Source organism: Odocoileus virginianus, chromosome 15 (genome assembly GCF_023699985.2).
Source record: "Odocoileus virginianus isolate 20LAN1187 ecotype Illinois chromosome 15, Ovbor_1.2, whole genome shotgun sequence".
Classification (NCBI taxonomy): Eukaryota; Metazoa; Chordata; class Mammalia; order Artiodactyla; family Cervidae; genus Odocoileus; species Odocoileus virginianus.
The window spans coordinates 53,309,518-53,336,733 of NC_069688.1; the positions used below are offsets into that span (position 1 = coordinate 53,309,518).

The 27,216-nt window shown below is 51.1% G+C and overlaps 1 protein-coding gene across 1 annotated transcript; it reads left to right on the forward strand.

The window, feature by feature from the left end:
* Positions 1-388: 388 nt before the first annotated feature.
* Positions 389-17,669, forward strand: GDF6 (growth differentiation factor 6). The gene is made up of 2 exons (XM_020869612.2): positions 389-1,257; positions 16,437-17,669. The coding sequence occupies exons 1-2, from the start codon at positions 834-836 to the stop codon at positions 17,417-17,419; spliced, it is 1,407 nt and encodes a 468-aa protein (XP_020725271.2). The 5' UTR covers positions 389-833; the 3' UTR covers positions 17,420-17,669.
* Positions 17,670-27,216: the final 9,547 nt, after the last annotated feature.

Sequence of the window (27,216 nt, forward strand, 5' to 3'; positions counted from 1 at the left end):
ACCTCGAGGGTCGGGAACAGACGCCCGGTCTTTGTGGAAAGCGGCAACCCCAGCAAGAGAACGGTGCTGTTCTGGGCTGAGCCATACGCCTGGCGCGCGCGGCGAGAGGCTTCCCTGGCCCCTGGGCTGGCCATTGAAGGGGAGCGATCGCCTGGCCCGGGAGGCCGGGGCCGGGAAAGGAAGGTACCACCGCCCGGAGTCGACGCTCAGTCGGCTGCAGAGGCGCCTGCTCGGAGCTGTCTCTGGGGGGCGCCGCCGCCGCCGCCGCCGCTTGCCTCCTCCCGGGGCTGCACGCTCCCAGCCAAGTGGAGGCGACCGAGGTGGGGCGGGTGGGGGGAAGACCGGGAGCCCGCGCAGCGCGGCGCTGCGGAGGGACCGAGCTTCGAGCAGAGCTGGAGGGGCTCTGGCGTTGCGGAGGACCCTGGCTTCCTTGCCGCCGAGCGGCCTCGCGCGCCTACTCCTGCCCGCCGCGCCGGGCTCCGCTCCGCACTCACCGCCCGGCAACCCCGCGCGCGTCCCGCGGGGGTGCTGCGTGCCCCCTCCCCGGCCACCCCGACCCACAGAGGCCCCTTCTCCCCCACACCTCCTGCCCACACCACCCGGCCTCTCCTCCCACCCTCTCCTCCCCTCTCCTCCCCTCCCCTCCCCTCCGTCCTCTCCCCTCCCCTCCCGGCGAGGGGCGGGAGGGGGCGTGGCAGGGCCGGGATTTGTGTGGCTGGGACCCGGCTCCTCGCACTCCGAGTCCGCCGGAGGAGCCGGGCCCCGGCCGCTGTCCAGCCGCTCCGTGCCGCCCCGCGCGCCCGGTGCCGCCGCCTCTCGGGGAGACGCTCGCCATGGATACCTCCAGGGTCCTGCTCTCGGCCGTCTTCCTCATCAGTTTCCTGTGGGATCTGCCGGGTTTCCAGCAAGCTTCCATCTCTTCCTCCTCGTCATCCGCCGAGCTGGGCTCCGCCAAGGGAATGCGAAGCCGCAAGGAAGGAAAGATGCCGCGGGCGCCGAGAGAGAAGGCCACGGCCCGGACGCCCCTGGATCGCCAGGAGCCCCAGCCGAGGCCGCAGGGGGAGCCCCAGAGGCGGCCGCCACAGCAGCCCGAGGTTCGGGAGCCTCTCGGTGGGGGCCCGCGCGTGGTGCCGCACGAGTACATGCTGTCAATCTACAGGACTTACGCCATCGCCGAGAAGCTGGGCATCAATGCCAGCTTTTTCCAGTCTTCCAAGTCGGCTAATACGATCACTAGCTTTGTAGACAGGGGACTAGGTAAGTGGCAAAGAGGACGCCCGACTCCTTTCTCCCTGGAGGTCAGCCGCCAGGGCTCAGCTCCGGCGCTGGCAGGACCCTGCATCTGTGAATTTGCCTTCCCGCTCTGCATACCTCCTCCTCTTCTTTTCTTAAATTGCTTTTCCTCAAGCCCAAGTACGTTTCTGAACGCGGCTGCAGATTTTATTCCAGTGTGCAATTCTCCCTGCCTCTCTCTCGTCTGTTTCTTTCTTTCTCTATTCCTTCCTTCTTCCTCTCGCCTTTTGCAGAAAGCAGCGTGGGGGCCGCACGTCTGGTGGCTGCTAGAGGAAGCGTGGAAGGCGGGAGGTGGCGGGTAGATGACCCGGGCTGGAGAGGGGTCGCGGAGGGGACTGATGGAACCCGCGGCGAGGAATCCCGGATGGTACCGGGTGCGCGGTCCAAGGCCCGGAGCTGCGCGGTGACGGACCGAGCGGCCCTGGGACCCGAGCGAGCGCTGGGAAGCCCCGAGCTCCCATCGGCTCCGGGAAAAGCCGGCAGAAGCGAGTGCCGCGGTCCGGAGCAGCGAGTCCGCGAGCGGCGGGTGGCAGTACCCCTGTCCAGCCGCTCCGCCCGTACCCGACGGCTCCCGGCGCTGAGTGTGGGCATGGTCAGCCGCATAGGAGCCCCGCGACCTCGGGGCCGCAACCAAGTCATTTCTGCAGAGGCAGCGGCAACAACTGGCTGGGAGAGCCGGGAGCAGAGGCAAGTGGGCTCAGTTTGGGTGTTTTGTTGGTACTTAATCCACGTGGGTGCCTGGGTGTGCTCACCCACCTTTCTCAGCCAGGCAACTCGCCTCTCTCTGCGCTTCGACCCAGGGGCCCCGTCTTTGGGCCCCTCTGTGGGCTCGGGTGCATGTGTGGGTGGCTGCGGAGACCCCTGAGCCCCCTCCCTGCCACCCGCGCGGGTCTGCAGCGTGGCAAGTGCCTTGGAGAGAACCGCGCGCTCCCCTGGTCCCAGAAATTGGGGAGGGATCCGCCGGCGCCGGGCACTCAGCTCCTAAAGAGACGATAACGTGGAAGGAGATGGGATGAAGGCGGAAAAGGCAAAGGGGAGGTAGGGGGCGAGGAGAAAGGAAGGAGGCATCGGTCCACTCCGCCACCCGCCCAGACGTAGCTCTTCGGCTTTGCTATACCTTCCCCGCCTCCCACTTCCAGGTCAGTGAAAGTGGGGTCTCCCAGGAGCTGGCCAATGCCGGGGTTCGGACCGAGAGGACCACCCGGTTGACCTGGGGACTTGCACGCCCTTGAAATTTACAGAGCAGGCCCTGAGCCCCCAACTCTTTCCATGCTTCAGGCCCCAAGCCCCCTTCCTTGCCGCCGCCTTCCTGACCCGCATGGGTCCAGCCCACGAGGCGTTCGCGTCTGCAGCCGGAGGTCAGCGAGGTTCACGAGCTGCCGAAAGGTCTGGGCGGCAAATTAACGCCAGGTATTTTATGGTGATTTCAGGACTAGTAAAGCCACCTTGGCAAATACAAGTGGCTTCTTCGCAGCGTTGCATCAGGGTCCCCGGCCTCCCTGCTGCCGGCGCAGTTCGCCCTGACCCCACTTCCAACCGTAGCCCTACCTCTGTTGTTTCTCTGCCTCCAGATGCTCTGTGTATCCTTCATCCTCTCTGATTCTCTAATCAAAGACTTACCCCAGAGTTCCCCAGTCCAGAGACTGAGGAAGAACAGAGAATTACTCTAAAGGCCTTTCCCCAGGGGAAGAAATCCCGGAGGCCCAGGGTGGCCGGCGTTGGGCGCGCCTTTTCTTCTGCCCACGGGAAGTGGCCAGAACCTCTGCCCCTCCCCCAGACAGACGCCCCCTAACTCGCAAGCTGCCCCCCAAGAGTTTGGCACAGGACCAGGGGACCCTGCGGGCTCCTGGGAGGCGTCTACCGAAGCCTGCGGCGTCGGGGCAACTGTGGGAGGTCTCTGGGGACTCCAGGTCGGGCGCAGACGCGGGCTCGCTTCACCCCGACTTGCGCGGCAGCCTCTCCCCGGGGAACGCGCTGGGCGCCCCTGGGCGCCAGAGGTAGGGAGGAGACTGGCTGCGCGCCCAGCCTGGGGGAGGGGGGGCTGGGGGAGGGGGGGCTCTGTTCCGGAGCCAAGCTCTCCAGGCTAGCCGGACCGAGATCCAGACGTCCGGCTTCCACTCCCGAACGCGGTCCCCAGCCGGAGGAGGCGCGGCCTGACCACCTGGCCAGCCGCGTCCAAGGCGCGGTCTCCCCCGAGCCCTCAGGTTCCCAGAAAACGGGAAGAAAGGCAGTTCGTTGAGCGGGAAGGCTGTGCGGCGGGTAGCACGCCGCGCGGGGGCGAAGGAGTGCGAAGCCGCGGGCCGGAGGGGGCGCGCGGAGGAGGGGGCGCGCAGGGGAGGGGGTGCGTTGCGGGCCACAGCCCCAGCTTGATAAAGGGAAAGCCTCACTTTCCCTCTCACTGATTTTGATTTGATGTGTCACCGGCGGTGACCTCGGGCTGGACCTTCCGGGGCTTGCTTAGCATCGGGCCCCTGATTGGAGTGTTTCAACTCAGCGATCTAATTGAGGGTTCATGTCATAACACATCAAACGGTGTCTAGTCTCCCGTGATGGAAGGGACCCGCCAGCCGCGCATCCCGGGCTCCTGGCGAGGACTTCCGCCCCTCTCACGTGGGGACTCTCAAACCGCGCCAAACCCTCGGGCTTCCCCTCCCCCAGCTGGGGATGGCAGGACTAGGAGCAAAGAGAAGCGGCCAACCGAGAGCCGCGCCGGCCGCGCTGACTTGGCGCCTTGCCTCGGGGATGTTTAAATCGCCGTCGAGTGTGGCAGGCTTGGCTTTGAGAAGCAAGGGGTCCCGCAGGGGAAGGAGCAAAGACCACGTAAGGAATCCTGAAGCCCGCTGTTGAGGCCTGGACTACTTAACGTACAGTATTTCTAAAAAAAAGTCTTCTTCACCTGGGGACCCCGGAACCCCAAAAGTTACACCCAAAGCTTGCGTTTTAAGAATGGGAGCGTGCGGATGAACTCTGCCCAGCGCGGATGGATTCAGAGCGCTTTAGATCTGTGACGACTGCCTGTTCTGTACTGCCTCGCTCCCTGCCTCCTTCTCTCAACCCACCAGAAGACTTGATGACAAACTTTTAAAAATATGCCCACCCTTTCAGTTTGCTTTCCGATGTAACTGGGATATATTGACATGTTGAGCATTTACTGTGTACCGAATGCTTGGCTAACATCTGTTACATGAATTATTTCATTTAATTCTAGCAACACCTCCCTCCCCCAGGAAGAAAGTGCTACAATCCCTGCTTTACAGATGTTTTTAAAGAAGGCAGAGAGGTTAAGCAATTTGTTCAAGGTCACACAGCTAATGAGAGCTGAAGCATATAGCCAGTTCTGCATGCTTACCTCTGGCGCTATATGGATAGAGTAAGGCAAGAGGAGATTTCTAAAGGATGGTGGCAGCAAACAGAAGTAGAAAATTGACAGACTCCCTACCTCTGTAATCTCTCAAGACGCAGTTAAGAGTTGGAATGAAACTTTGAATTCACAGGTCTAAAACTGAGATGCACCTTGCTTCTTCTTTGATATCCCTGTAAAAGTCAAAACCCACCTTATCCCTGATCTTTAATTTTTAAAGGTAATTTTCACATAGCATGTATGTGAGTGAAAGTCGCTCAGTCGTGTCCGACTCTTTGCGATCCCATGGACTATACAGTCCACAGACTTCTCCAGGCCAGAAGACTGGAGTGGGTAGCCATTCCCTTCTCCAGGGGATCTTCCAATCCAGGGATCGAACCCAGGTCTCCTACTTGTGGGCGGATTCTTTACCAGCTGAGCCACCAGGGAAGCCCTGACCTTTAAGAATGCCTCCAAATTGTGCTTTCAAGATGATTTTGGATCCACAGAGATGGGAAAATGTGTGTATGTGTGTTTGCACAGTCATAGGATCAGGATGGACCAGGTTGGATATACAGACATTGCAGTTAGCACATGATAACATTAAAAGACCGCAAGTACAGGAGGCTTGGATCCCCAACCCCGGGACCTGGGAAAGGCAGACGGTGAGAACTGTGAGTTCAGTGTGGCTGTAAGATAGAGGGTGAGGGAGAGCGTTTTAAGAATGAGGCGAAACTCATACTTTTTAACCTAAAGCACCACGTTAATTCCAACAAGGGACCCCCCCCCAAAAAAAACAGCCTCTTAAGGATGAAGAAAACAAAATGAATCTAACAACACTGCTGTGAGTTAGGTTTCCAGATAATTTTGAAATAAGAATACTGTTTTTTTTTTTTTTTTCCTGGTTGTTACAATAGCACTCTCAGAAAGGAGGCAGTAGGGAACAGATAAAAACCAACCAACCAAAAAAAAAAAAAAAAAAAAAAAAAAACCCACCCAAAAAACCGAGATCTGAACATCCTTGAAGAACTTGACACCCTGGAAATGAACCTCGGGAGAGTTTGCCCGGGATCGCTGGCTTCTAGGTTTACCTTCTGGGTCGCGATTGCCAGGGGGCAGGGCAGGACAGTCGTGGGGATAGTCTGGCGGCGGGAAGCACTTCTAAGAGCGGCATCGTTCCCTCCTGATTGAAGTGCGTCTGGCGCGGTGTGTTTATGCAAAACAGCGAGTTTCTGGGTGGACCTGGGCCGCAGAGTGGTGCAATCAACACAGCCGGGCTTTTGCCCGAACCCTGTTGTCGTTGGCAAACGGAAAATGAAATATAAGCAGGGAAGTATTTTAATGGGGATGGAGGGAATTCACAACTGTTAATTATTTGGTGACCTTGTATTCGATTTGTTTGAGTCCCTTATAAAAACACTAATGCAGACCAGACGGCCAAGTGAGGAAGCCGGCAGAAGGTTCCAATCTAGGCTTTATTTCCCCGGAAAGAGGGAACAGCCTTGGGAAAGGACTGCTGAGCGTTCAAGTGCGTGCGGGTGAGGACGCGCCCCCGCGAGCCCCGCGCAGGGTTTGCAAAGCCCTCCAGATTCAGGATCCTGCTCAAGTCCAGTGAACGGGCAGGTCCTGGAACTAACCCGGGGGGTAAGGGAAGGAAGCCTGAAACCAGAAGTTTGTTCTGCCCTTCTGGATGGGATGACTAAAACATTTTTCAGGCCATAAACCTAATCCTTGGCCACGGGCTCGCTGTTAAACAGCAGATACTGTCACTCCCACCCCTAAGGCCTTAAGGGCCGCCTTACAAATGCCGCTTTAGCAAGAGGCTAAGAACGCCTAGTGTCGTCTACAGCGAGAGGGCAAGTATCCCCAGAATTCTGGGCTGGGCTTCCTCAGCAGGAGAGACTAATCAGAAAAGGACAGTGTGCTTTTTCCTGGCGTGGGAGGCTCTGGGGCCCCGGGAGTTTGCGAGTTGCTGGGGGTGAGGGGGAGGGGATCGAAAACGTACTCCAACATCCTTGTCGTTTCTGCACATTAAAAAAAAAAAAAAAATTCCCTAAGCCACAACCCACTACAGGCCTTGGGAATCCCTTCCCGCGCAAACTGAGTCAAGACATGAAAGCTCCCCCTTCCGACCAGAGTGACCTCGGAGAACGCAGACCGCTGGACTGATGGGCGCTCTAGTGCACCCTGTTTTTTTCTCCCAGCTGGAGCTCTGGGGTTCTTGCCGCATACCTCGGGTAAACTGGTGACATCTTCCTGGGGGCGGCGTGGTCGGAGAGGGAGAAGGCAAGTGAGCAGGCAGGTGGGGGAAAGATGTAGTAGGGCAGAAAGAAAACTTTTGTTTCCAGCCAGGACTTCTGCTTGTATCCAACGACCCAGAGCAAATCAACAATAACCCCTGGGAGCCTCTTAAGTGCAGAGGAGGGCTCTAGTTCTAGAACTCTGCGGGTATGGAATACCCCTGGGTAAGCATCGCTCTCTGGACGTGGGAAGGGGTCCGAGTGGAGGCCGCGAGGGGTGGCGAGCAGGAATGTGGATTCACAGCACCATTTCCTTGCTCGGTACCTCCCACCTCCCTCAACCCCACCCCATTCCCACCCCCGCGCCCTTAAAGCCTGGCTGTTAATTTTTAAGCTCAGTGCCGGTTAAATGGTGTCTCTTATTTGGTGGTGGTTGTGGGTTAGTAGCTAAGTCGTGTCCGACTCTTGCGACCCTATGGACTAGAAAGCCTGCCAGGCTCCTCTATCCATGGGATTCTCCAAGCAAGAGTCCTGGAGTGGGCCGCCCTTCCCTTCTCCAGTCTCTTGTTTACAGGGATCAAATAGGTCCTCATCGGCAAAATGCGTTCCAGGGAGGCTGCTACCTGCCCTCCAGGACAGTCCATTAGCGCTGCTGGGGGCCCAGGGTTGGGTCCGCTGGGGGTGAGTTGCTGCAGGCTCTGGGAGCCGGCGGGCTGCGCGGACAGGCGTTCGCAGGGAGCCGCGCCGCAGAGCCGCCCGTGGCCCGGGCGCCTGGGGGCCGGGGAGGGTTTAGGGAACCGGTAGTGGGCGTGCGTGCAGAGGAGGAGAAGGCGGGCCTCCGGGCCCCAGCGGGAGCGGGTCTGACGGCTGGAGCGGAGCGGAAAGCAGGAGCAGTGGCAGCGCGGAGGGTTAACTTTGGGGTCGATCGGGGATGGTTTACCCTTCCCCGTTCCCCTCCTAAATAACCTCGGACCCGAAGAGGATCCCTGCTCCTGTTTTGCAAATCTGGCTTCCGGGCAACTTCGTCCAGTCGCGATCCCACTTCTCAGCCGACCGCCGCTCCCACGCCCAGTGGAGCGGTGGGGAGGGAATTGAAGGATGCTAGACTATGGGCCATAACTGCCACCAGGAATCTTGTTTATGCTAGCGCGTTATTTCGGGATTCAGCCCGAGGTGAACGCAGTGGAGCTGAGTTGCCACGATGCCGGCCTCGGGAGGAGTGTCCGGCTCAGCACTTGAAGAAACACGCATCACTGAGGTTTCTCCTGCGCAGGAAACCCCCCACCCCGTCCCCGCCCCCGCTCCGGCGCTGACCTTCCAATATCCCGCCCATAACCATACGCCAGTTTGAGACCATCCTCCCACCTGCAACTTCAGGACTGGTCTTGGAGGGGAAACAACGTAAAATGGGAAGCTTTTCTTCTACTTTGAATCTCCAAGCTCTCAAGTCCAAAGGTCGCGATCATGTTTCAGCCCAAAAGGCAGTTTCAGGGCTGCGATGTTACTCCCTGGGCTCCCAGGTGACCCTATACAGGTCGACATAGCAGGTGGGGAGACCTTGGGCAAATCAACCAGGTGTGGATCCTGCTCCGAGGGTCCAGGAGACAGCAGTGGCTTGCAGACGACGCTGCGGCTGAAGCCGCTGGTCACAGGCTGCTTAGCGGCAGAGGAAAGGTACAAGGTCCGACGTGTGGCGTGCTTCCGAGCTTCTGTTTGGATTTCAACTGCGGTGCTGTCAAATTAAGATCTGAGCCACTGTGGTCAAGAGCCGAGGACAGGATGTCAGTGAAGAGAGACGCCTGGTGCAGTGTCCTTCATCTGGGCTTTGCATCTCTGGCTCATGCGCCCCTGCAGCCAGGAGAGTTTGCACCACACGCATGGAAACTGCTTTATAGATGAATCTGTTTCATCCTGAGAGACAAAAGGAGTCTCTTCGAAGTACCTCTGGAGTCCTACTAGGGGCGCCCAGCGCCCAGAGCTCAGGTAAAGGGCTAGCCTGTCTCCTTCCAGAAACTTGCTGAAAGTTCCCTGGGAGAGCGAAGTTTTTCCCAGCCGGGTGGAAACCGGGGTTCCCCTTCACTCCCCACCCAACCTCATTGGTTTGCCACAGGCTGAGTGAAAACCTGCTGTGGGAACATTGAGGTTTCTCTTCCGGATGGAGGCTGGCCACCAGACTCATTCTTTGTGGTTCCTAAGGCCCCCTGGCTAGAAACAGGGAGACGGGGCAGGGATGTGCTGAGGCTTTGGGAAGAGGGTGGAAAAGTCCTCTGTGGAGGATTTCCCGGGGCCTTTCTGGTCTGTAAAAGGTGGAAAGAAGCTGAGAAATTCAGGGCAAGCTATTGGGGAAAACACTGGGGAAGCCAACAGTCCGAGAGCGAAGGCTCTTTGGGTGAATGTGTGGTGAGGAAGCGCTGGCCCAGGGGAACTTCTGAGGGAGTGTGATGCCACGGCCTCCTCGTACTGAAGCGCAAGGCGTCATTCATGGCTATGACCCCTTCTCCTCCAAGCTGCCTGATGAAGCTAGGGAACACCTCTCCTGTACCCTAGATTTGTACAGGACAGTCTGTGCCCCACAAAGATACCAACAGGAGAGTGGGAGGTGAGGGGCAAGGAGACCCGTCACTAGGGCTCTCAGGGGTGTGGTAGATTTGCATACTGCCTACCTGCTTCCTGCAGAGGAGGGCCCCATCCTTGATGAGGTTCTGGCTGGAGGTTGGTTGTTCACTCGGCATTGTGGGAGGGACCCAGAGCAGTGGATAAAGCCTAGGGACTGAGATGGAGCAAGGTGATGGGGGTGAAGCTGAAACCCTTATGGGCCTGGCCCTTCCCTGGAAGCCCTTGTTTCTCTCTTGACCCCTCTGCCCCACACCTCCCCTCCACTCACTTCCGAAAATCTTGTGGAAAGAACTGGACTGCATCTCAAAGAAGGCCAAGAGGAGGACAGGTGCATCTTCCCCCCAGGACCCCTTACCTGGCCGTAGGTAGTTATAGTAGTATTGGCTAGATTCGTTGGGTGCTTCTGTCTGTAATGCACAGCCAACTCTGGTTGCCTCCACTCTGAACTTTACAATGACTCTGCAAAGTTGGGGGTCATTTTCCTGCTTTACAGATGAGGCATATGATGCTGGGAGAGCTTATGTGATTCAGTCCATCCATGATCATCCAACCAGCAAGTTACAGGTCAGGATCACAATCATGTCTCAGACTCTAGATTCCTATGCTCATTCCATGTCGTCAGTAGTAACTAATATGTACACATATCCTTGAATGTCTTTCTTACTCTATCTCATTTGCCAGCCTTCCCCCAGTGACTGTGAGCTGGCATGATGTTCTCATTTTGCAGATGAGAAAGTTGTTTCCATCTAAGTTCTATTTTATAAGTCCCATTGTTGGCATCCCTTTGGTTCTGCTGATTACGAAGTGATTGACACTTGGAGATCAGGGGTGGAGGTCCTCCCCACAGTCATGGGCAGCACAAAAGAGCTGGAGCATTCTCAGGGTCTCTACCAGACACACAGGTCAGCGGCTGGGAAGTCCAGAGTGGTGGCACTGATACTGGAGCCAGACTGCCACATCTACCTCTGTCCTGGACAAGTGACACTTGAGCCCTGTGTTTTAGTTTTCTGAATCATGACATAATAATGATATTTTTCCTTTCTTCTTTTTTGAGGAAAATGACTTAGGTCATTTTGAAGCTTAAATGACTTACTATAAGTCTAGAATTTAGATCATGCCCAGCACATAGTGGGCTTCCCAGGTAGCGCTAGTAGTAAAGAACCTGTCTGCCAATGCAGGAGACATGAGACATGTGTTCAATCCCTGGGTCAGGAAGATAGATCCCTTGGAGAAGGGAATGGCAACCTACTCCAGTATTAAGGGGCCTGGTGGGCTACTGGTAGGGTCGCAAAGAGTCAGACACGAGTGAGTTGACTTAGTATGCACATAGTGAATGTTTACACCAGAGTTTACTGTTAGGATTATGCTGGAGGTGAGCAAAAGCATCCCAGACAGCGTGAATTGTGCGGGTGGCCTCATGAATCAGTGGGACTGCTCAGCAAGGTCAGCAGTTTGCAAAGCTCAGATCTTGGTGGAGGCAGGGCTCAGGACAAGTGTATGTGTGTGGGGGGGGGCGGGGGGATGACCAGGAGATCACTGTCCTAGGAGAGGGTAATATTTGGAGCAGAAATTACTCAGAGACCTTCATACCCCAGCGCAGAGAGGACCGAAGGCTCCTTTTTACTCACCCAGTGCACCTGGCTCTATTTCCAAATTGCGGCCTTGGGCAACCTCAGGGCCGAGTGCCCTGGGAAGAAGAGGCTCCAAGCCAGCTCTGAGTTCCCTGCTTGAAGGTCTTCTGATTTCCAGTAAAGGGGGGAGGGGTGTGGGGGGAGTGGAAGGGGGAGGAATTCCCGGCCGTGCCCAGCGCCTCTTGTGTTGGCGGCTTTGTGATGGTTGTGTGTCTCATGGCCTCCCTCTTTGCCCGGCCGCCCAATCAGAACCCTGGAAGAGGGGCGTGGCCTCCGGTCCCGGAGCTTCTGTCGGAATCGAGACTTTCAGATCTTGTCCTCCTTCCGAGTAGCAAGACCCTGGGCGAGGGATGACTCCCCGTGGAGGGTGCTCTCTCACCTATAAAAGAGTGAGTGCGTAACAGTTAGAACGGGCCTCGAACGCTGTCGCTGAGAATTCACTCACGGGACAGAGGCCACCAAACCCTGAGCACGTGCCCTGCACAGAGGCGCTCCCGGGAGCATTCAGGGATGCTTTTGAAGGTGCGGGGGGCGGTGTGTGGAAAGGCTGAGCAGCTAAGACTCCCGGAGTCCCCTTTGTGAAGACAGGCGATTATCCTCCCTGCTCCGCCCCCACCTAGCGGACTAGGGGTGGGAGACCTCGATGTCATCGCGGCTTTCTGGGCCGCAGCCCATCGCCGGAGGACAAGCGGCAAGACGAGCGGTGGGCGGCCAGTGGAGGCGGGTGGGGCCCAGCAGTGGCTGCTTAGGTCACGGCAGATTCAGAGGACGCGAGCGGGACACGCGCTATTAGGCAGCGTCCTGGAGCCCAGGGTCTGGGTGCAAAGGGCCTTGGGGGGCCAGCTGGAGCTGCGGGGAGCCCTCGGGGCCCCGCAGAGTGATGCAGGATGCAACCAAGACTCTCAAGAGGGACCTCAAGTTGAGGACATACGGCAAGACGTCCTGGGGAAATGCAGTGCGGGCCGGGCCCTTTCCGCCCCAAACCAAAGGATGTTTGGGGTTTCCGGACGCGGTCTGCAGGATGGCGCGCGGGAGCGGCCCGCAGCTGGATTAGTGCGGGTAGGCGCGGGAGGCTGCCTTACGCCGCTCTCCGGGGTATCCTGACTTAAGGCGCCCTCGGGTATCCTTTTACTTTACGCTCTGAGATTTGCTTCTTGGGCTTCCCTGGTGGCTCAGATGGTAAAGAATCTTTCTGCAATGCAGGAGACCCGAGTTCTATCCCTGGGTCAAGAAGATCCCCTGGAGAAGGGAAAGGAGACCCATTCCAGTATTCTTGCCTGGAGAATCCCATGGACAGAAGAGCCTAGCCAGGCTACAGTCCATGGGGTCCCAAAGAATCGGACACGACTGAGCAACTAACAGTCCAATGGTGGGAGAGGAGGCTTGTGGGAGGGAGTGTGAAGGGCTGATTTTCTACCCGCAGATGGCAGGACAGCGTGAGCAAGGCCTTGTGATGCCAGCATCGGCAGGCAAAGTGTCTGCAGGGTCACAGTGGATGGTGTGTGCACTCCCCAAGCTGGAAGCCTCCTCTGGGGCTATTTCTGTGATGCATGCCTCCAGAGCAGGTCCAGACAGGTGGAGAATGTGGTCTGCAGGGGAGCTTCACAGACCAGCCACGGATGGTGGATTAGAGGTTCTGGACACATGTGGCTGTAAGAGTTAAAAAAAAAAAAAAAACAAACGTGGGGGTGGCTGTGGCAGGGGCCAGGAGGAGCAGGGAGCAATAGGAACTTGGTTCTGGTGCTGCTGCCTTAGCTCCTGCCCTGGCCCTGTGTTTTATCCCCATGGGGCCCTCCCCACCTGGTGGGGCATCTGAAGAGCCCAGGAGGTGGGCTTGGCTAGATGTGTGGTTTCTACAGTGGGGACCCAACCAGCATCACAGGGGAACTGAGGAAAATGCAAATTCTGGGTCCCACCTCAAACCTCTGGGGCCCAAGAGAGTATGCATTTCTAACAGGTTTCTGGGGAAAGCTGATGATGCCTTTTTAGGGACCACTGCAGGTTCAGTGGCTTCGAGAGCTATTCACACTGCTCTGCTCTGGTGCCTGAGCCGCCGCATCCTTGCTCACATGGCCCTGAGCCCACTTCCGGGCCCCGGTCAGCTGCTTCTCTGGGTCTGTCCTCCTAGGGGTGTGTCGACTGCTCAGTGTGTGCACCTGTAGCTGGGGAAGCATGCATCTGTGGCAAGTGTGTCCGTGCAGGTGAGGCCCCCAAACTGTGGGATGGAGCTGGTGTAGGAAGAAAAGAGCAGGATACAGGTGGAAGCCCCCATTTGTATTCTTTCACCGAGCTCTGGAATGGGTGGGGAAGCAGACTGATCTTGCTAGAAAAATCACATGAATCCCAAGGCTGCAGAACCAGTGGAAACCTCTGGTTTCCTGTTTTGACCCCTCTTGAGGACTAGAAAAACATGACTCAGCTGTGTAGACTAAGTATTTATTAGTTCACACTTTCACTTTTTAAAATTTAAAACACTTTTTTTTTTTTACAATATTGTGTTGATTTCTGCCATACAACAATGCAGGTAGGGAGGGGATTGAGTATAATTATGGCTGATTTGCATTGTTGTATGGCAGTCCATGCTTTTAAAAAAAGGAATGAGAACAAAAGCAGGCTGATTTCTCTGTGTTGCATGAGAGAAAACTAAATAAATCATCTTTTACACCTGCCTCTTCTTCCCCTATGCCTCTCCAACCAGTGACAAATTGTCTCAAAAGTTATGTAAGCAGAGATGGAAATGATTTCCTAAAGGATCCCAGGTTTGATTCCTACTAATCCCTGAAAATACAGTTTGGACTGTATCCTTCATCACTTATACCCTGGCCACTCCCGGTTGCCTTGGCTCCAGGACCTGGATTCTAATTGGATAGGCAATGGGAGCCATGGGTTGCTGCTGCTGCTGCTAAGTCGCTTTAGTTGTGTCCAACTCTGTGCGACCCCAAAGACGTCAGCCCACCAGGCTCCTCGGTCCCTGGGATTCTCCAGGCAAGAATACTGGAGTGGGATGCTATTTCCTTCTCCAATGCATGCATGTATGCATGCTAAGTCGTTTCAGTCATGTCCACCGACTCTGTGCAACCCTATGGACAGCAGCCCACCAGGCTCCTCCATCAACAGGATTCTCTAGGCAAGAATACTGGAGTGGGTTGCCATTTCTTTCTCCAGGGAGCCATGGGGCTTACTGGCTAAATGCTCCAACTCCGGAGCAGAAGGAGCAGGTTTGCGTCTGAATACCACCACTTGGGTAATTAGTTTTTCCAAGCCTTGGTTTTCCCATCTGTAAAATGGGAACAATATGAGTACTTACCTTGCAGGACCGATCTGTGCTCATGGATAAAGTAAGGATGAAAAATATGTCAGCCCTCAAGACATCGAGCTGGTGCAGCAAGAACCTTAGGTTTGTCCCTCTTATCACCTCCTTAGTTTGGGGAGAGAGAAATTTGTGAGACAGGAAGGGGAAGCCTCAGGCAATAATAGGTCCAGAGATCTGGGTGGTGGTTGAATGTTGTCAGACACAGGTTTCTTTAAAGGAGAATAAAGTGTGCTGAATTCCCACTGGTTTTAATGTGACCCTGGTCGGTTTGAAGGTCTCGGTTTCCATAAATCAAGTGCCTCCAGCGACTTCTCCCTTTTCACCTCTCTAACCCTTCCCACAGCTCCATCTCAGGTCCAGACTTGCACAACTGAGTGAGGTGGCCGGCCGCCCAGCGGTCAGCCTGGAGTGGGGACTGGGTGTGGCAGAGGCTCCAGATCCAGTGCCCTGGGGCTACATCTGGATAGGCATCGAGGGCCGGACCCCAGGACCCGGTGACACTTTTACTATTGAAGTCTACCCCAACTTTACTAGCTTCTGGGGCAAGCTGGGGGCTTTGGGGATTTTTGTATTTGCTGGGTTGTAAATATTTTATGAGAAGGCAGCCCAGGAAAATCTGGTTCGCTTTCCGCCTTGCACACTGAAGTGGGATTGGCTTCATGCACAGATGTGTCAAAAAAGAAGTCCAGTTTTGCCTGGGTCCCCAGGAATTCACCTTGAATTTTAAAAGCCTGTTATTGTCCTTCCTCCAGGTGCCCCCATTTTTTTCTCTCAGTGGTAACCAAAAATTTTATCTTCAGGATTAGTTGCAAAGCAAGATGATTTCAGATTGGGTAGGTGGAGGAGGGGAGAATGTCACTCTCTATGTGTATGCGTTGCTTAGGTTCTTCTCCTTGCTGATGTATTTATTTCTCATTGGCTGCAGGATCTTCTCAATGGATAGATGCCCGGTGTTAGCGTTGATTCATTTGCACCCTTGCAGACTTTAGAAACCCTTCTTGCTCTTTTGTTTGTTAAGTGACTGATGAATTTAAAAAAGAAAGAAATTGCCTTGCAGCTCTGCATCCTGTGAACTTCGTGCTCGGCCTAAAGGTTTCAGCAAGCCTGTCTGCTGGGCAGCACCTTCCACTGTTCCACCGGACCCCTGGGTTTCATCTTGGGCTGTCCCTTCAAATCAACTTGGAGATTTTTTTTTTTTTTTTTAAAGCAAAGCTAAGAAACCCCAACAAAACTCTAATACTCAGGCCCTGTCCTCAGATATTGATCCAGTTGGCTAACGCACGCCCTGGTGCTGCCATTTAAAAACTCCCTAGATGGTTATAAAGGGCAGCCAAGAAGTTCCCCACTTACTGACTGGCATGTACCCTAGGTCAGACAGGCCTGTAGACAATGCTGTGAGCAAGATTGGCCCGCACAGGGGGCTAGCTCCTATGGGCTGCTGGAGATCGGGCATGGCTCTTGCTGGGAAAGTCAGACCATTGAGACAGATACAAACGAGGTCCTTGTAGATCGTGCTCAGTGCCGGGAAAGTAATACACCAGGGTCCCCTGGTAGTGACCGAGGGAGCCTGCTTTAGATCAGGGTGGTCGAAGATGGCCCTTTCGGAAGAGGTGACATTTGAACTGAGACGGGAGTGATGAGAACAAGCCAGCCGAGCGGAGGTGTGGAGGCATCGCGGCCGAAGGGCGCATTAGTGGTTACGCAGGCTCCTGGGGGTGCGTGGAGGGGGGAAACCTGGGAGGCCGCTGCGGTTGCCTTCTCCACCGACTTCCGCGCAGGGTGTCCCGCGCTGATGGGGACGAGGGGGCCGCCCTGGTGCGCCTTCCTTTCTGCCGCGCTCCGCCGGGGCGGGGAGCCGTTGTGGTCAGCCCGCCGGGCGGGCGCCCCGGGACCCCTACCGACCTGCCCCGGCTCCATCCCAGGGGCGGCCGCAGAGCTCCGGGCTGATCTCCCTCTTAAGTGAAACTGACTGTAATTATTATTATTATTTTTTTATCTCGCAGACGATCTCTCGCACACTCCTCTCCGGAGACAGAAGTATTTGTTTGATGTGTCCACGCTCTCAGACAAAGAAGAGCTGGTGGGCGCGGAGCTGCGGCTGTTTCGCCAGGCGCCCGCTTCGCCCTGGGGGCCGCCGGCCGGGCCGCTCCGCTTGCAGCTCTTCGCCTGCCAGTCGCCCCTGCTGCTGGAAGCGCGGAGCCTGGACCCGCAGGGGGCGCCCCGGCCCGGCTGGGAAGTCTTCGACGTGTGGCGGGGCCTGCGCCCCCAGCCCTGGAAGCAGCTGTGCTTGGAGCTTCGGGCCGCGTGGGGCGGCGAGCCGGGCGCCGGGGAGGCCGAGGCGCGAGCGCCGGGGCCCCAGCAGCCGCCGCCCCCGGACCTGCGGAGTCTGGGCTTCGGCCGGAGGGTGCGGACCCCCCAGGAGCGCGCCTTGCTCGTCGTGTTCTCCAGGTCCCAGCGCAAGACCTTGTTCGCCGAGATGCGTGAGCAGCTGGGCTCGGCGACCGAGGTGGTCGGCCCCGGCGCGGGCGCCGAGGGGTCGGGGCCACCGCCGCCGCCGCCGCCGCCGTCGGGCACCCCGGACGCCGGGACCTGGCCGCCCTCGCCCGGCCGCCGGCGGCGGCGCACGGCCTTCGCCAGCCGCCACGGCAAGCGGCACGGCAAGAAGTCGAGGCTGCGCTGCAGCAAGAAGCCCCTGCACGTGAACTTCAAGGAGCTGGGCTGGGACGACTGGATTATCGCGCCCCTGGAGTACGAGGCCTACCACTGCGAGGGCGTGTGCGACTTCCCGCTGCGCTCGCACCTGGAGCCCACCAACCACGCCATCATCCAGACGCTGATGAACTCCATGGACCCCGGCTCCACCCCGCCCAGCTGCTGCGTGCCCACCAAGCTGACTCCCATCAGCATCTTGTACATCGACGCGGGCAATAACGTGGTCTACAAGCAGTATGAGGACATGGTGGTGGAGTCCTGCGGCTGCAGGTAGCGGCGCCTTCCTGCCGCCTCGGCCCGGGACGGCCCGGAGGGCGGCCCGACCGCGGAGAGGCCGCGGGGAGCTGGCCTCCGAAGAGGCGGAGAGCGGGGCCGCAGCCTGGACTTTGTTCGGCTGGTGGGAGACCAGGGAGTTCTGCCTTCCCAGAACCTTCCACCTGCCTGCCCAGAGGGAGAGACGGAATTTCACACCTTGCCCGGGGGGGCCATCCTGGAAAAACCAGCCAAGGAGGATTTCTTCACTTGTTTTTTTTTTTTTTTTTTTGTCGTTTTTAGTGTGGGTTTGGGTTTCCTCGTGTGTCTCAACAGATTTCCATGGGAGGTGGGGGCAGGGGAGACGCGTACCTATTTCTCAACTGCTCCAAGGATGGGGGGTGGGGGGGGGTGGTTAATAGTTTAAGAAGGGAACCTGTGGAAGGAAGACTCACCTTCGACCACATCTCGGTCGGATTGTTTTCCACTTGTGTAAAGGAGGTGGGTCTTTCTGGCCCTGTTCAGTGACCCCGACCCCACGCCCCTGCAGGAAGGGTTAAGGCAGAAATATTACAAAGTCAGAAGGGGTCCTGCCTTGGAAGAGCTTTGCTAGACAAGAGGCGGATGCAAACGGGCCTTTGCCGCTTCCTTGTATACCCAGCTCTGCCCCGGCCTCTTCGGGTATGGAGAAGTGGCAACCTGCATCTCACTCCAGGGGGCTCAGGTCACCGCCTTCACTGGCTTTTTCTGGGGGAAAGGGGAGCTGGTATGGATGGAATGACAAGAATGAGTCCAAATGGAACCCCCTGAAGGTTAATGAGAAACCACAAGACCAGCCTCCGACGGGCTGACACCGAGGTGCCTTGGCCCAGGCTGGAGGTAACCTATGGAAAAGCCCTTCCCCATGTCTGTTTCTCACTGATTTCTTTAGCCAGAATTTGCCAAAATTCAGACATCCCCTTTGAAGGGGAAGGTGATTTCCAATTAAAAAAAAAAAAAGGGCAGAACTGGGGAACTTAGAACTAAAGTAAGAGATGCAGAGGATGGGAAAGTGACCTAAGAGAAGGAAGGGTGAAGTCTGGAGGGGAGGTGGTTGCCCCCTCCTTCCCCAAGGATGGGGATGGAGGGGCAGGCCCAGGAGCTGGGAGGAGTGGGATGAAAGGAGGCACATGTCCTTGTCTTCGAAGTTTCTTTGGAATCTCTCTTCCCTCCCCTCTCTCTGACATTCCTGAAAGATTACCAGCCAGCAATAGCCCAGGGCTCCCCCCAAAGAATTGTTTCAGATTGTAATTACCAGTTAGGCAATGTTTTTAAAACTTAGTAATGAGAAACTGTGAAAAGAGCAAAGTGTTACATTGAGCTTGGGGTGCGAGATGGGGAATGGGGTGGTGAGGAAGAAGGCAAGGGTGGAATTCATCTTCCGGAAGCAAGAGAGAGCCCGGTGCAAGTTAAATACCCATCCTCAGGTTGCCAAAAGCACGAACTTTCCCCAGCCTGCACCAGTGTTATTTTCAAACATTGCCCATAAGTAGGCCCTTTGAAGAGTTAGCTTCCTTCTTGTCTTTGACCATGAAATGGTTTAAACAAGGGAACTTGTACCAACCATTACAAGACCTTTTTGTTCTTCCTAAGTGGTATTGCTCTCTCTGGATCTAAACCTGTTGCTTGTTTGGTTCAGAGAACTACAAACTATCCAAGAAAGGGTGAGACTGATAATAAATGCTAATATAAAATGCTAAGTAAAAAAGAAAAAAAAAAGACTTGGCCAGGAGAAATAATTTAAAATGCACATTTGCTTTGGATGCACTGTTGTTCTGTTAAGGCTGTATATATTTGTTTATTTAAGGTAACTGAAAGTGCAAAGGGGAAATGGACAGCATGCAATTCATCTTAATGTACAAAACGTTATATGCACTCAAATGTTATAATTTCTAATATTTTTAAAGTTTATATTCGAGTTGTACAAAGTTAAGCATTCATCAGATATTTCATTCTTTCATAATGTTATCATTTTCTTAAATATTATTACAAAATTTTAAGTCTGTCTAATGGAGAGTTTTTTTAAAACTGTCTACCTCACTATAATACAAGTATTTACGACACAAAAGTTACCAGAGGTCAATTAATATTCAAAACATTTTTTTACAGTACACTTTTCCTGGATGATACTCAATCTAATACTGTATTATTAAACTCATTTTTTCCCTTAATAAATCTGCCTGGTTTATATGGATCTATTTATAAAAATCATGTTCTCAAGGAATTACTGTCAGTGATATTTTGGTCCAGTATGGGACTGAATGTCTGAAAAGGTGTTGATGATTTTGAAATCCATCTTTCAGAGCATTGCAGTTTCTCCTCACAACTCTTCCATAACTCTCTTTTCATGAAATTTTCATTCACTAGATTAAAGCCAAATCCTTGTCAACTGTTAGAACAGCGTTTATGAGCCTGTAACTCATTCCAGCATCTCAAAAGTCCAGATAGGAACTGGATTGTTTCTTAGTTTCTTTAATGTTGAAAAAAATTGTAAGTTAGCTAGGCCAGCCAAGATGTCCATAATTACCACTTACATTATGGCATAGGGGGAGCAGAAGATATGAAATGCTCCTTGCTATAAGTTAGGGAGCCCGTCTATAAGAGTAACTCTACATGTTCACATTGTGTCAGGCATGATACTGTCCATGGATTATCTCATTTAAACACCTCAGAAACTCCATGAAGTAGGTGTTATTATAACCCCCATTTTGCAGATGAGCAAACTGAGGTGTGGCAAGTTTAAATAACCTGGCTGTGGTAGTTAGGATTTAAACTTAGTTCTTTCAGATTCTAGAACCTGAAGAATTAACCGCTATACACTTTTACCGTGAGACATCTATCTGCTCTCTAATTGGTCCTGAAATGGGGGAATTTGCTGTTAGCCACTATCCGTAGGAATGGCCAATTGGAGGAGGAGTTACTGCTCCAGGGGCCACCAGCATTGTCTGAAGTTTTGGAATATGTGAATTATGACTGCTGGAATAAGGAACCTGAAAAATGGGTACGGATTGCAAAATCCTGGGAGTTCTCAGTTTAGGGCTCGCTCTGCAAATGCATGGTTTAGGTCATTGCTGGGCTTCTGTAGCGTCTCTGCAATTTTCTGGAACTGCCTTGGGTGTGGTTTTTGTGAGTTTTGGTTATCAAAATACTGATTAATTTACAGATAGGTTATGTTTCAGTAGACTGGTTTTAAGAGGACTGTTAAGAATTGAGAAACATTTTCCTTTGGAAGCAATGTTGTTTGAATTGCCAGGTCTTCTTGCAAAAGCTTTATTTACCCTGATGGAAATTCTGCCCCCCACCGCCCCATGGAAGTTTTTAACAAAGCAATTTTGACCAGTGGGTTTTGGGCACAGACAATCACCTGAGAAAGTAAAAGAGAAGCTCCTTCTCTTTCCTGCGTGGAGTTTCTTTTTGAAATAGTTGAAAATTCTTTGCATTTTTCCACCACTTTTTCTGTACCCCTCACCCAAGTCTCTCAACCTCCCAACTGCCCCAGGACTTCCAGCCCTGCCCCCTACGATGCTTCCAATAAAGAGATTTCCTTTCTCTGCACAGATATTTTCATCCCCAAAGTAATTTTCCTCTCTTTCCTCTATCAGAAAATTTATTTCTCAACTCACATGTTAGAAGAAACAATCTGATTGAATTACATGAAGATGTTAATATCTCCAAGCTTCCTAAGCTTGGAGACATTTGCAGTTTAAGAAAAAAAATCTTGCTTAACTCAGATCTCTTGTGAGTGATGTGAAGTCAATATAGGAGGACTCAATACAATTTTGAGCTAGGCACTAAGGACAAAAGGATTAATGAAGACACTTAGCAATGTGAAATTTTTTGGTGTCCATTGGGGGACATTTTGTGCAATAAAGAGACTATTTACAGCTAACATTTAAAAATTAATATCCAATGTATTAAAGCAAGCAGTTAATAACTTAGTTCTTCTAAAGCTCGTTAAGTTTAATGAATGTAGGCCCCATGAAGCTTTTTTTTTGGCCTTGTTTTATTTCTATATTCTTAGTATACAGAATAGTGCTCAACATATGGCATGCGCTCAATAAATATGTTGAATGAATATTTACAAATCCAATTTTACTTTTAAATCTAGTAGTTTTAACAAGCATTTTCAAGGGAGCCTTTGATTTCCGTCTTTTCAACTCAAGTTGAGTGGACCAACCTCCCTTAATCAACCAATTCTGGTTACAGACCTAGTTAATAAACTTCTTTTAAATATCATACATTGCTTTTGTCAATTTAATATATTCATTTTCCCCTCAAACCCTTCACATTTCCCTAACAGGGAAAAAAAAAATCTTCCCATGTACTTAAACCACTCTGATGATTCTTAAGTTCTATTAAGTATTTCAGTACTGCTTACACCATTTGATTTAACATTGGGTGGGAATCTAAAGTTAATTGCCCAGTTGACCATTTAAACTGGCACCAGAAGGCTGTTAGATACCTTAATAAGCCACATTTTCTTCAAACGTGCAAACATTTAAAATATCAAATACATATAGGTTGTCTAAATGATTAAAAAACATTATTTTAGAACTTTATATAAAGTATTAATAATTTAAATTCCAATTAATCTTTGTACTCTATTCCAAAGTTTCTTTGTGTTAAAAATACTAACCTACTACTGACAAAGTATAGTTTCACAAGCAAGTGAGGAGACCATGTCCACAGACTGTGTGGTTTCTAACCTACCAGAGGTTCAGTTGAGGAAGGAGATGGATTCTTCTGAGAGGCCAGCATGCCAACTCCTTCTTAATAGTCACCACACCAACAGGAACTCCAAAGCCACGTCTTTTATGAGTTGGTCTCTCTGGGTTCAAGAGAGGCTGTTAACCCATCTTTCCTTCTGATTTGAGTAAACTGAATTCCATGCTCCCCATTAAGATTGAAGCTTTTTTTCATTAGTGAGCTGGATTTCACATTTATTTCATAACCTTAGGACATTTCCTTGTTTTCACCTTTGGCTTTAAAATTACTGCCACTCTATTGAATTCTTCTGCCCTCCCATAATTTTTCCACCACCTCTTCCAACTTTATCAAACTCTGGTAGTCAAAATTCTGCAATCTTTTTCTGCATCTGTCCTGTCTGGAAAATCCACAACTCTTACAGTTAAGAAAATGACATCTAATGGAAACTGCACATGCTCGTTCCTTGCCTGGTTCTATGGTTCACCATACAAAATTGTAGGAATGAGAACACAGTCCCTGCGCTTGAGGAGTTCACAGGAATATTATAATTGTTACGTTTACTATTATCTCCTTGGCTAATCATTACAAGAACTCTAATTACGATTGCTCTGCTTTACAGATGAGAAAACTGAGGCTTAGAGAGAGGTTCAAGCAATTGCTGGGGCGAAGCTAAGATTTAATCTGATAGACTCCAGAGCATATTTGCATCTGCTCAGTCTTTCGGTGGTTATTTATTAAGTTCCCATAGTTTGGAAGGCTCTGTTTGAGGCTCAGAGAAACTACAAATAGAGCTAGAGGTAAGGGAAGTTCCAAAATTGAGCTGAACTTCCAAGACTTTGCAGACTCCTAAAGGCAGACTGCTCTCTCTACCTAAGTTCTGCTTTTAATGGCTTATTTCCTTTCCAACAGACAAATTCTCTGAAAGCTTTAGCCTCCCTCCTCCAGAAATGTTGAGGAAGCAGGCAGAGTAGGATGAGGAGTTGAGAGATGAGGAAAAGGGCAGTTTTTGCAGCCATGGGTTCTCTGTACCATTCAGATGTTCAGAATTACAAAGGGTGTAACGCTAACCCTTCCAAGAAAGTCCAAACTTATTAGTAATAAAATGTGTTTGATTTAAAAAGAAAGAATTTAATAAATACTTATTATATATTAGTGTCATCTGTGACTAGAGGCAGAATTCACCAGATGTAACTGAGGATGATCACATGAGTGGAAATTAGAACCTCTTGAGGCAACTTTGTTTTTGAAAATTCCTCTTTCCAGTGATGATTCCTTCACCTCTGCTGGGAGTTCTTAAGCATGATAATCACTCAGAAGTAAGAATGTGAAAGCTAGTTAATATGCCTTTTCTTCTCAAACCAGCTAGGGAATCAACAGTATGTGCAAAGGGAATTTTAAAACAAGTTTAACAGGATTATTTACTTTTGACCTAGGCAATGACCAGAGAAGGCAATGGCACCCCACTCCAGTACTCTTGCCTGGAAAATCCCATGGACGGAGGAGCCTGGTGGGCTGCAGTCCATGGGATTGCTAAGAGTCGGACACGACTGAGCGACTTCACTTTCAGTTTTCACTTTCATGCATTGGAAAAGGAAACGGCAACCCACTCCAGTGTTCTTGCCTGGAGAATCCCAGGGACGGGGGAGCCTGGTGGGCTGCCGTCTCTGGGGTCGCACAGAGTCGGACACGACTGAGGCGACTTAGCAGCAGCAGCAGCAGGCAATGACCAATTGGGAAACATCCCTGATGCAGAGATTCAGCAGTCCACACTTCCAAGTTGGATTGTGTTTGCAACAGAGAGAATCTTCTGTCTCTATATTGAAGACCTAATGGTTTACTTGGGATTACCAACTGATTTACACCAGCCAGTTTTTTTTTTAAATTTTCTTGATTTGATTTCTATTTTGTTAGAATTCATTAGTTATTTCTAGGGAAATTATGTTCTCCAATTTGTCAGAATGAAGGGACACTTGGATTGCAAAATATCTTCCCTCTTTGCCTTTGAAACTAATGCAATCATTTACATGGAGAAATACTTACCTGTCTATGTTGAGATAGTCTTAAAGTCTCAGAGTTTCTGTTTTAATTTTGAAACTTTCCTTTATCTCCAGTTTTATATCTAAAATCTCCAATAAGTTGAGCAAACCATGGAGATAATTAACTTCAGAGTTATATTCTTGTCCTTACTAGTGGTTAATGCTCGTTGGATACCAATAGCATTTACGTCGTGGTAGAAGATTAAAATATATTCAAGGCCCTTGGTCAAGAGTTCAGTTCATAGTTTATTCTCATCAGAAAGCATTTTTAATGTGGCTTATTTTAAAATTGCTGTCCAGAACAAATGGACAGAATGTTTGATTTAGGCTTAAATAATTTTGTATGTATTCATTCCAGATTTTAACTTTTACTAAAACCTAACTACTAGAGGTTTTTGGGAATGAGCTTCCAGTGAGACAGAACCTCTGCCACTACAGTGAACAAATGGTTTTTCCAAATAAACAGATGATTGTTTCACTAAAAAAACAATTTTCTGTTTTCTAATATTTGCTTGTGTTAATTGGAAAGTGACATCTCAGCCAGCACATTGGTAGTTGTTGTTGCCTAGCTGGCAGTGAAAGTGTCCTGGGTTGAACAGTAGGACAGCAGAGTGGTTGAAGAATACCAAGCTCCGAACAACCACTGTGTCTTAGAACTCCTCCAAGTTATCCCAAATCTTTGAATTTGGGTTATTTGTCTAGAGGTGGACTGCAGGTACAGGCAGATTTAGTTTCATATTACTGTTTTCCAGTCTCTTGGTGTGACTGCAGGTGGTTTGTAGGCTGCAGGTGGTCACTCTATAATCAGGTTTCCTGGGTCCTTGTAGGTCCACCCATGTTCCTTAGCAGGGAAGTAGCCAGGAAAATTTGTATCTTCCCTAGCAAGTAAAGAAGGTGAAGGAGAGGTTATAAGTGCAGGAACTTTGCTCCTCCTGTTGGCATGTTGGTGGGTTTTGTGATTGGTGGTGAGCCTCAACTCTCTGCTATTTACATAATGTATAGACAATGGTGTGGTAATGGTAGTTGCAGGGTCAGTCAGTTTAACCATTCGAAATTAAAGATAGGGAGTTCCCTGGTGGTCCAGTGATTAAGACACCACAGTTCTACTGCAGATGCATGAGTTCGATCCCTTGCCAGAGAACTAAGATCGTGAATGCCATGCATGGCCAAAACATAGGATAAAAAAGACATTTGAGATAAATATATGATAATAATAGAATCAATTAGGCCTATTCAGTTTTATTTAATAGAAACCCTTTGGTTAAGCATAGCTTAAATAAGGAAAGTTAGTTCTCACATAAAAAAGGAAAAGTTTAATGATAGGCAGTTCAGGGTTTAATGAGGATTCCACAGTGTCTTCAGAGTCTGAGACTCCTGTCTGTTTGCTCCATCATTCTAGCTCATGTCTTTCATATTCAAGGTTACCTCATGACCCAAGATGGCAGCTGGAGTCCAGCAGTCACATCCCAACTGGAAGTCAAAGGAAAGAAAACAGCCAGAGGGAAAAAAGGACTTTCCCAGCTGGTTCAGCTCCCTTTAAGCAGCCTGCCCAGAGGTCCCAAACATTTCTCTTTAATTTTCACTGACCAGAACATACCAACAGCTGGCTTTGAGGAAGACTAGGGAAAGTAGTCTTACTCTATATAGCATGTGGCCATCCTTTGGTTAGGCAACAAGTAGTCTTGTGATCAGGGGGGCTTCCTTGGTGGCTCAGATGATAAAGGATCTGCCTGCAACGCAGGAGACCTGAGTTTGATCTCTGGGTTGGAAGATCTTCTGGAGAACGGAGCGATATCACAACCATAGATCCAATCCCATCACTTATGCCTCCTATTCCCTGGAGGTTTCCTAGCCCTGAGTACTCCTCATGTAGAGTAGAGTTAAAACCACAATGGAAGCCAAGTGTCCCTAAAGTGATGGTTGAGAAGCGCAGGCTCTACAATAAAAGCCTGACTAGAGAACCAGGCTGAGGCTGGGAAGACTAAAACCCTTTACTCCCATCCTCCAGAGCTGGAAATGCACACAAGCCTGATTTAGCTATTTAACTGCAGAAAAAACGACAGTTAAACTGAAAGACAAGAACAAGCACTTATTAAGGAAAATGTTCACTGGGAAGGCAAACGGTTGACTTTGACAGATCAGATTAGGAATTCCTCCTCCTGTGAGAAAGTGCTGATAAGGGAAACAGCATATGTGGAGGATCCTATCTCAACATTAGCTCTCTTACTATAGGTGTTCATATTATGCTGAATGTATATCTAGCCATACATATAGATGTATAAATAAGTCTGTTATTACATGCAAATGGATATATTCTCTATCTTTATATATTCCATGTACTGTATGCATTACCGTGCATAATGTTATAACTCTGAGCTTTGCAATCAATGGGCCTGGAGGGATTACAGTTGTGCTGAGATACTGGATCTGTGGCAACCAAAGTTTTAGCAGATCACCTCGACCCAAAAGCAGACTCTCTCTGTGTTCCACCGTGTTCTACAGACATTCCCAGATGCAATGTACACTCTGACTCAAAAAATGCTGGCAGTCACTGCTAAAAATTCATTTATTTTAGACAATGTCATGGTATATACCATGAGAATATCACTTTTAAGTGTCATTTATACATGCTGGGAAATAAGTATAAACTCAAGTTAGTTGTAGGTTCCAAGCCATACTTGATTGAAATGCTTTGCTAACCTGGGCTCTTGATCAGGGGTCAGTGGATAGAAGTAAGAACTAGTCAGGCTAAACATAATTAAGAACCAAAAGCTCCTTAGCCTCTGGACCAAAGAACTTTAATAAGATAAATGAAAAGACCACGTAACTCCAAGAAATTATAGTGTCACTGATAATTTTGACACCGTCTATAATAAAAAACAGAACCAAGAGCAGTCTTCCACTACTTGGATGTTTCCAGTAGGGTTTCTGTGAAGTTCTGTGAATAATGCCTCAGCATTCAAATGGCATCTTTTGCCCCACATTGCAAACAGTCTACCTTATTCATTATTTAACACTTTGGCCTTTACTCTACAGA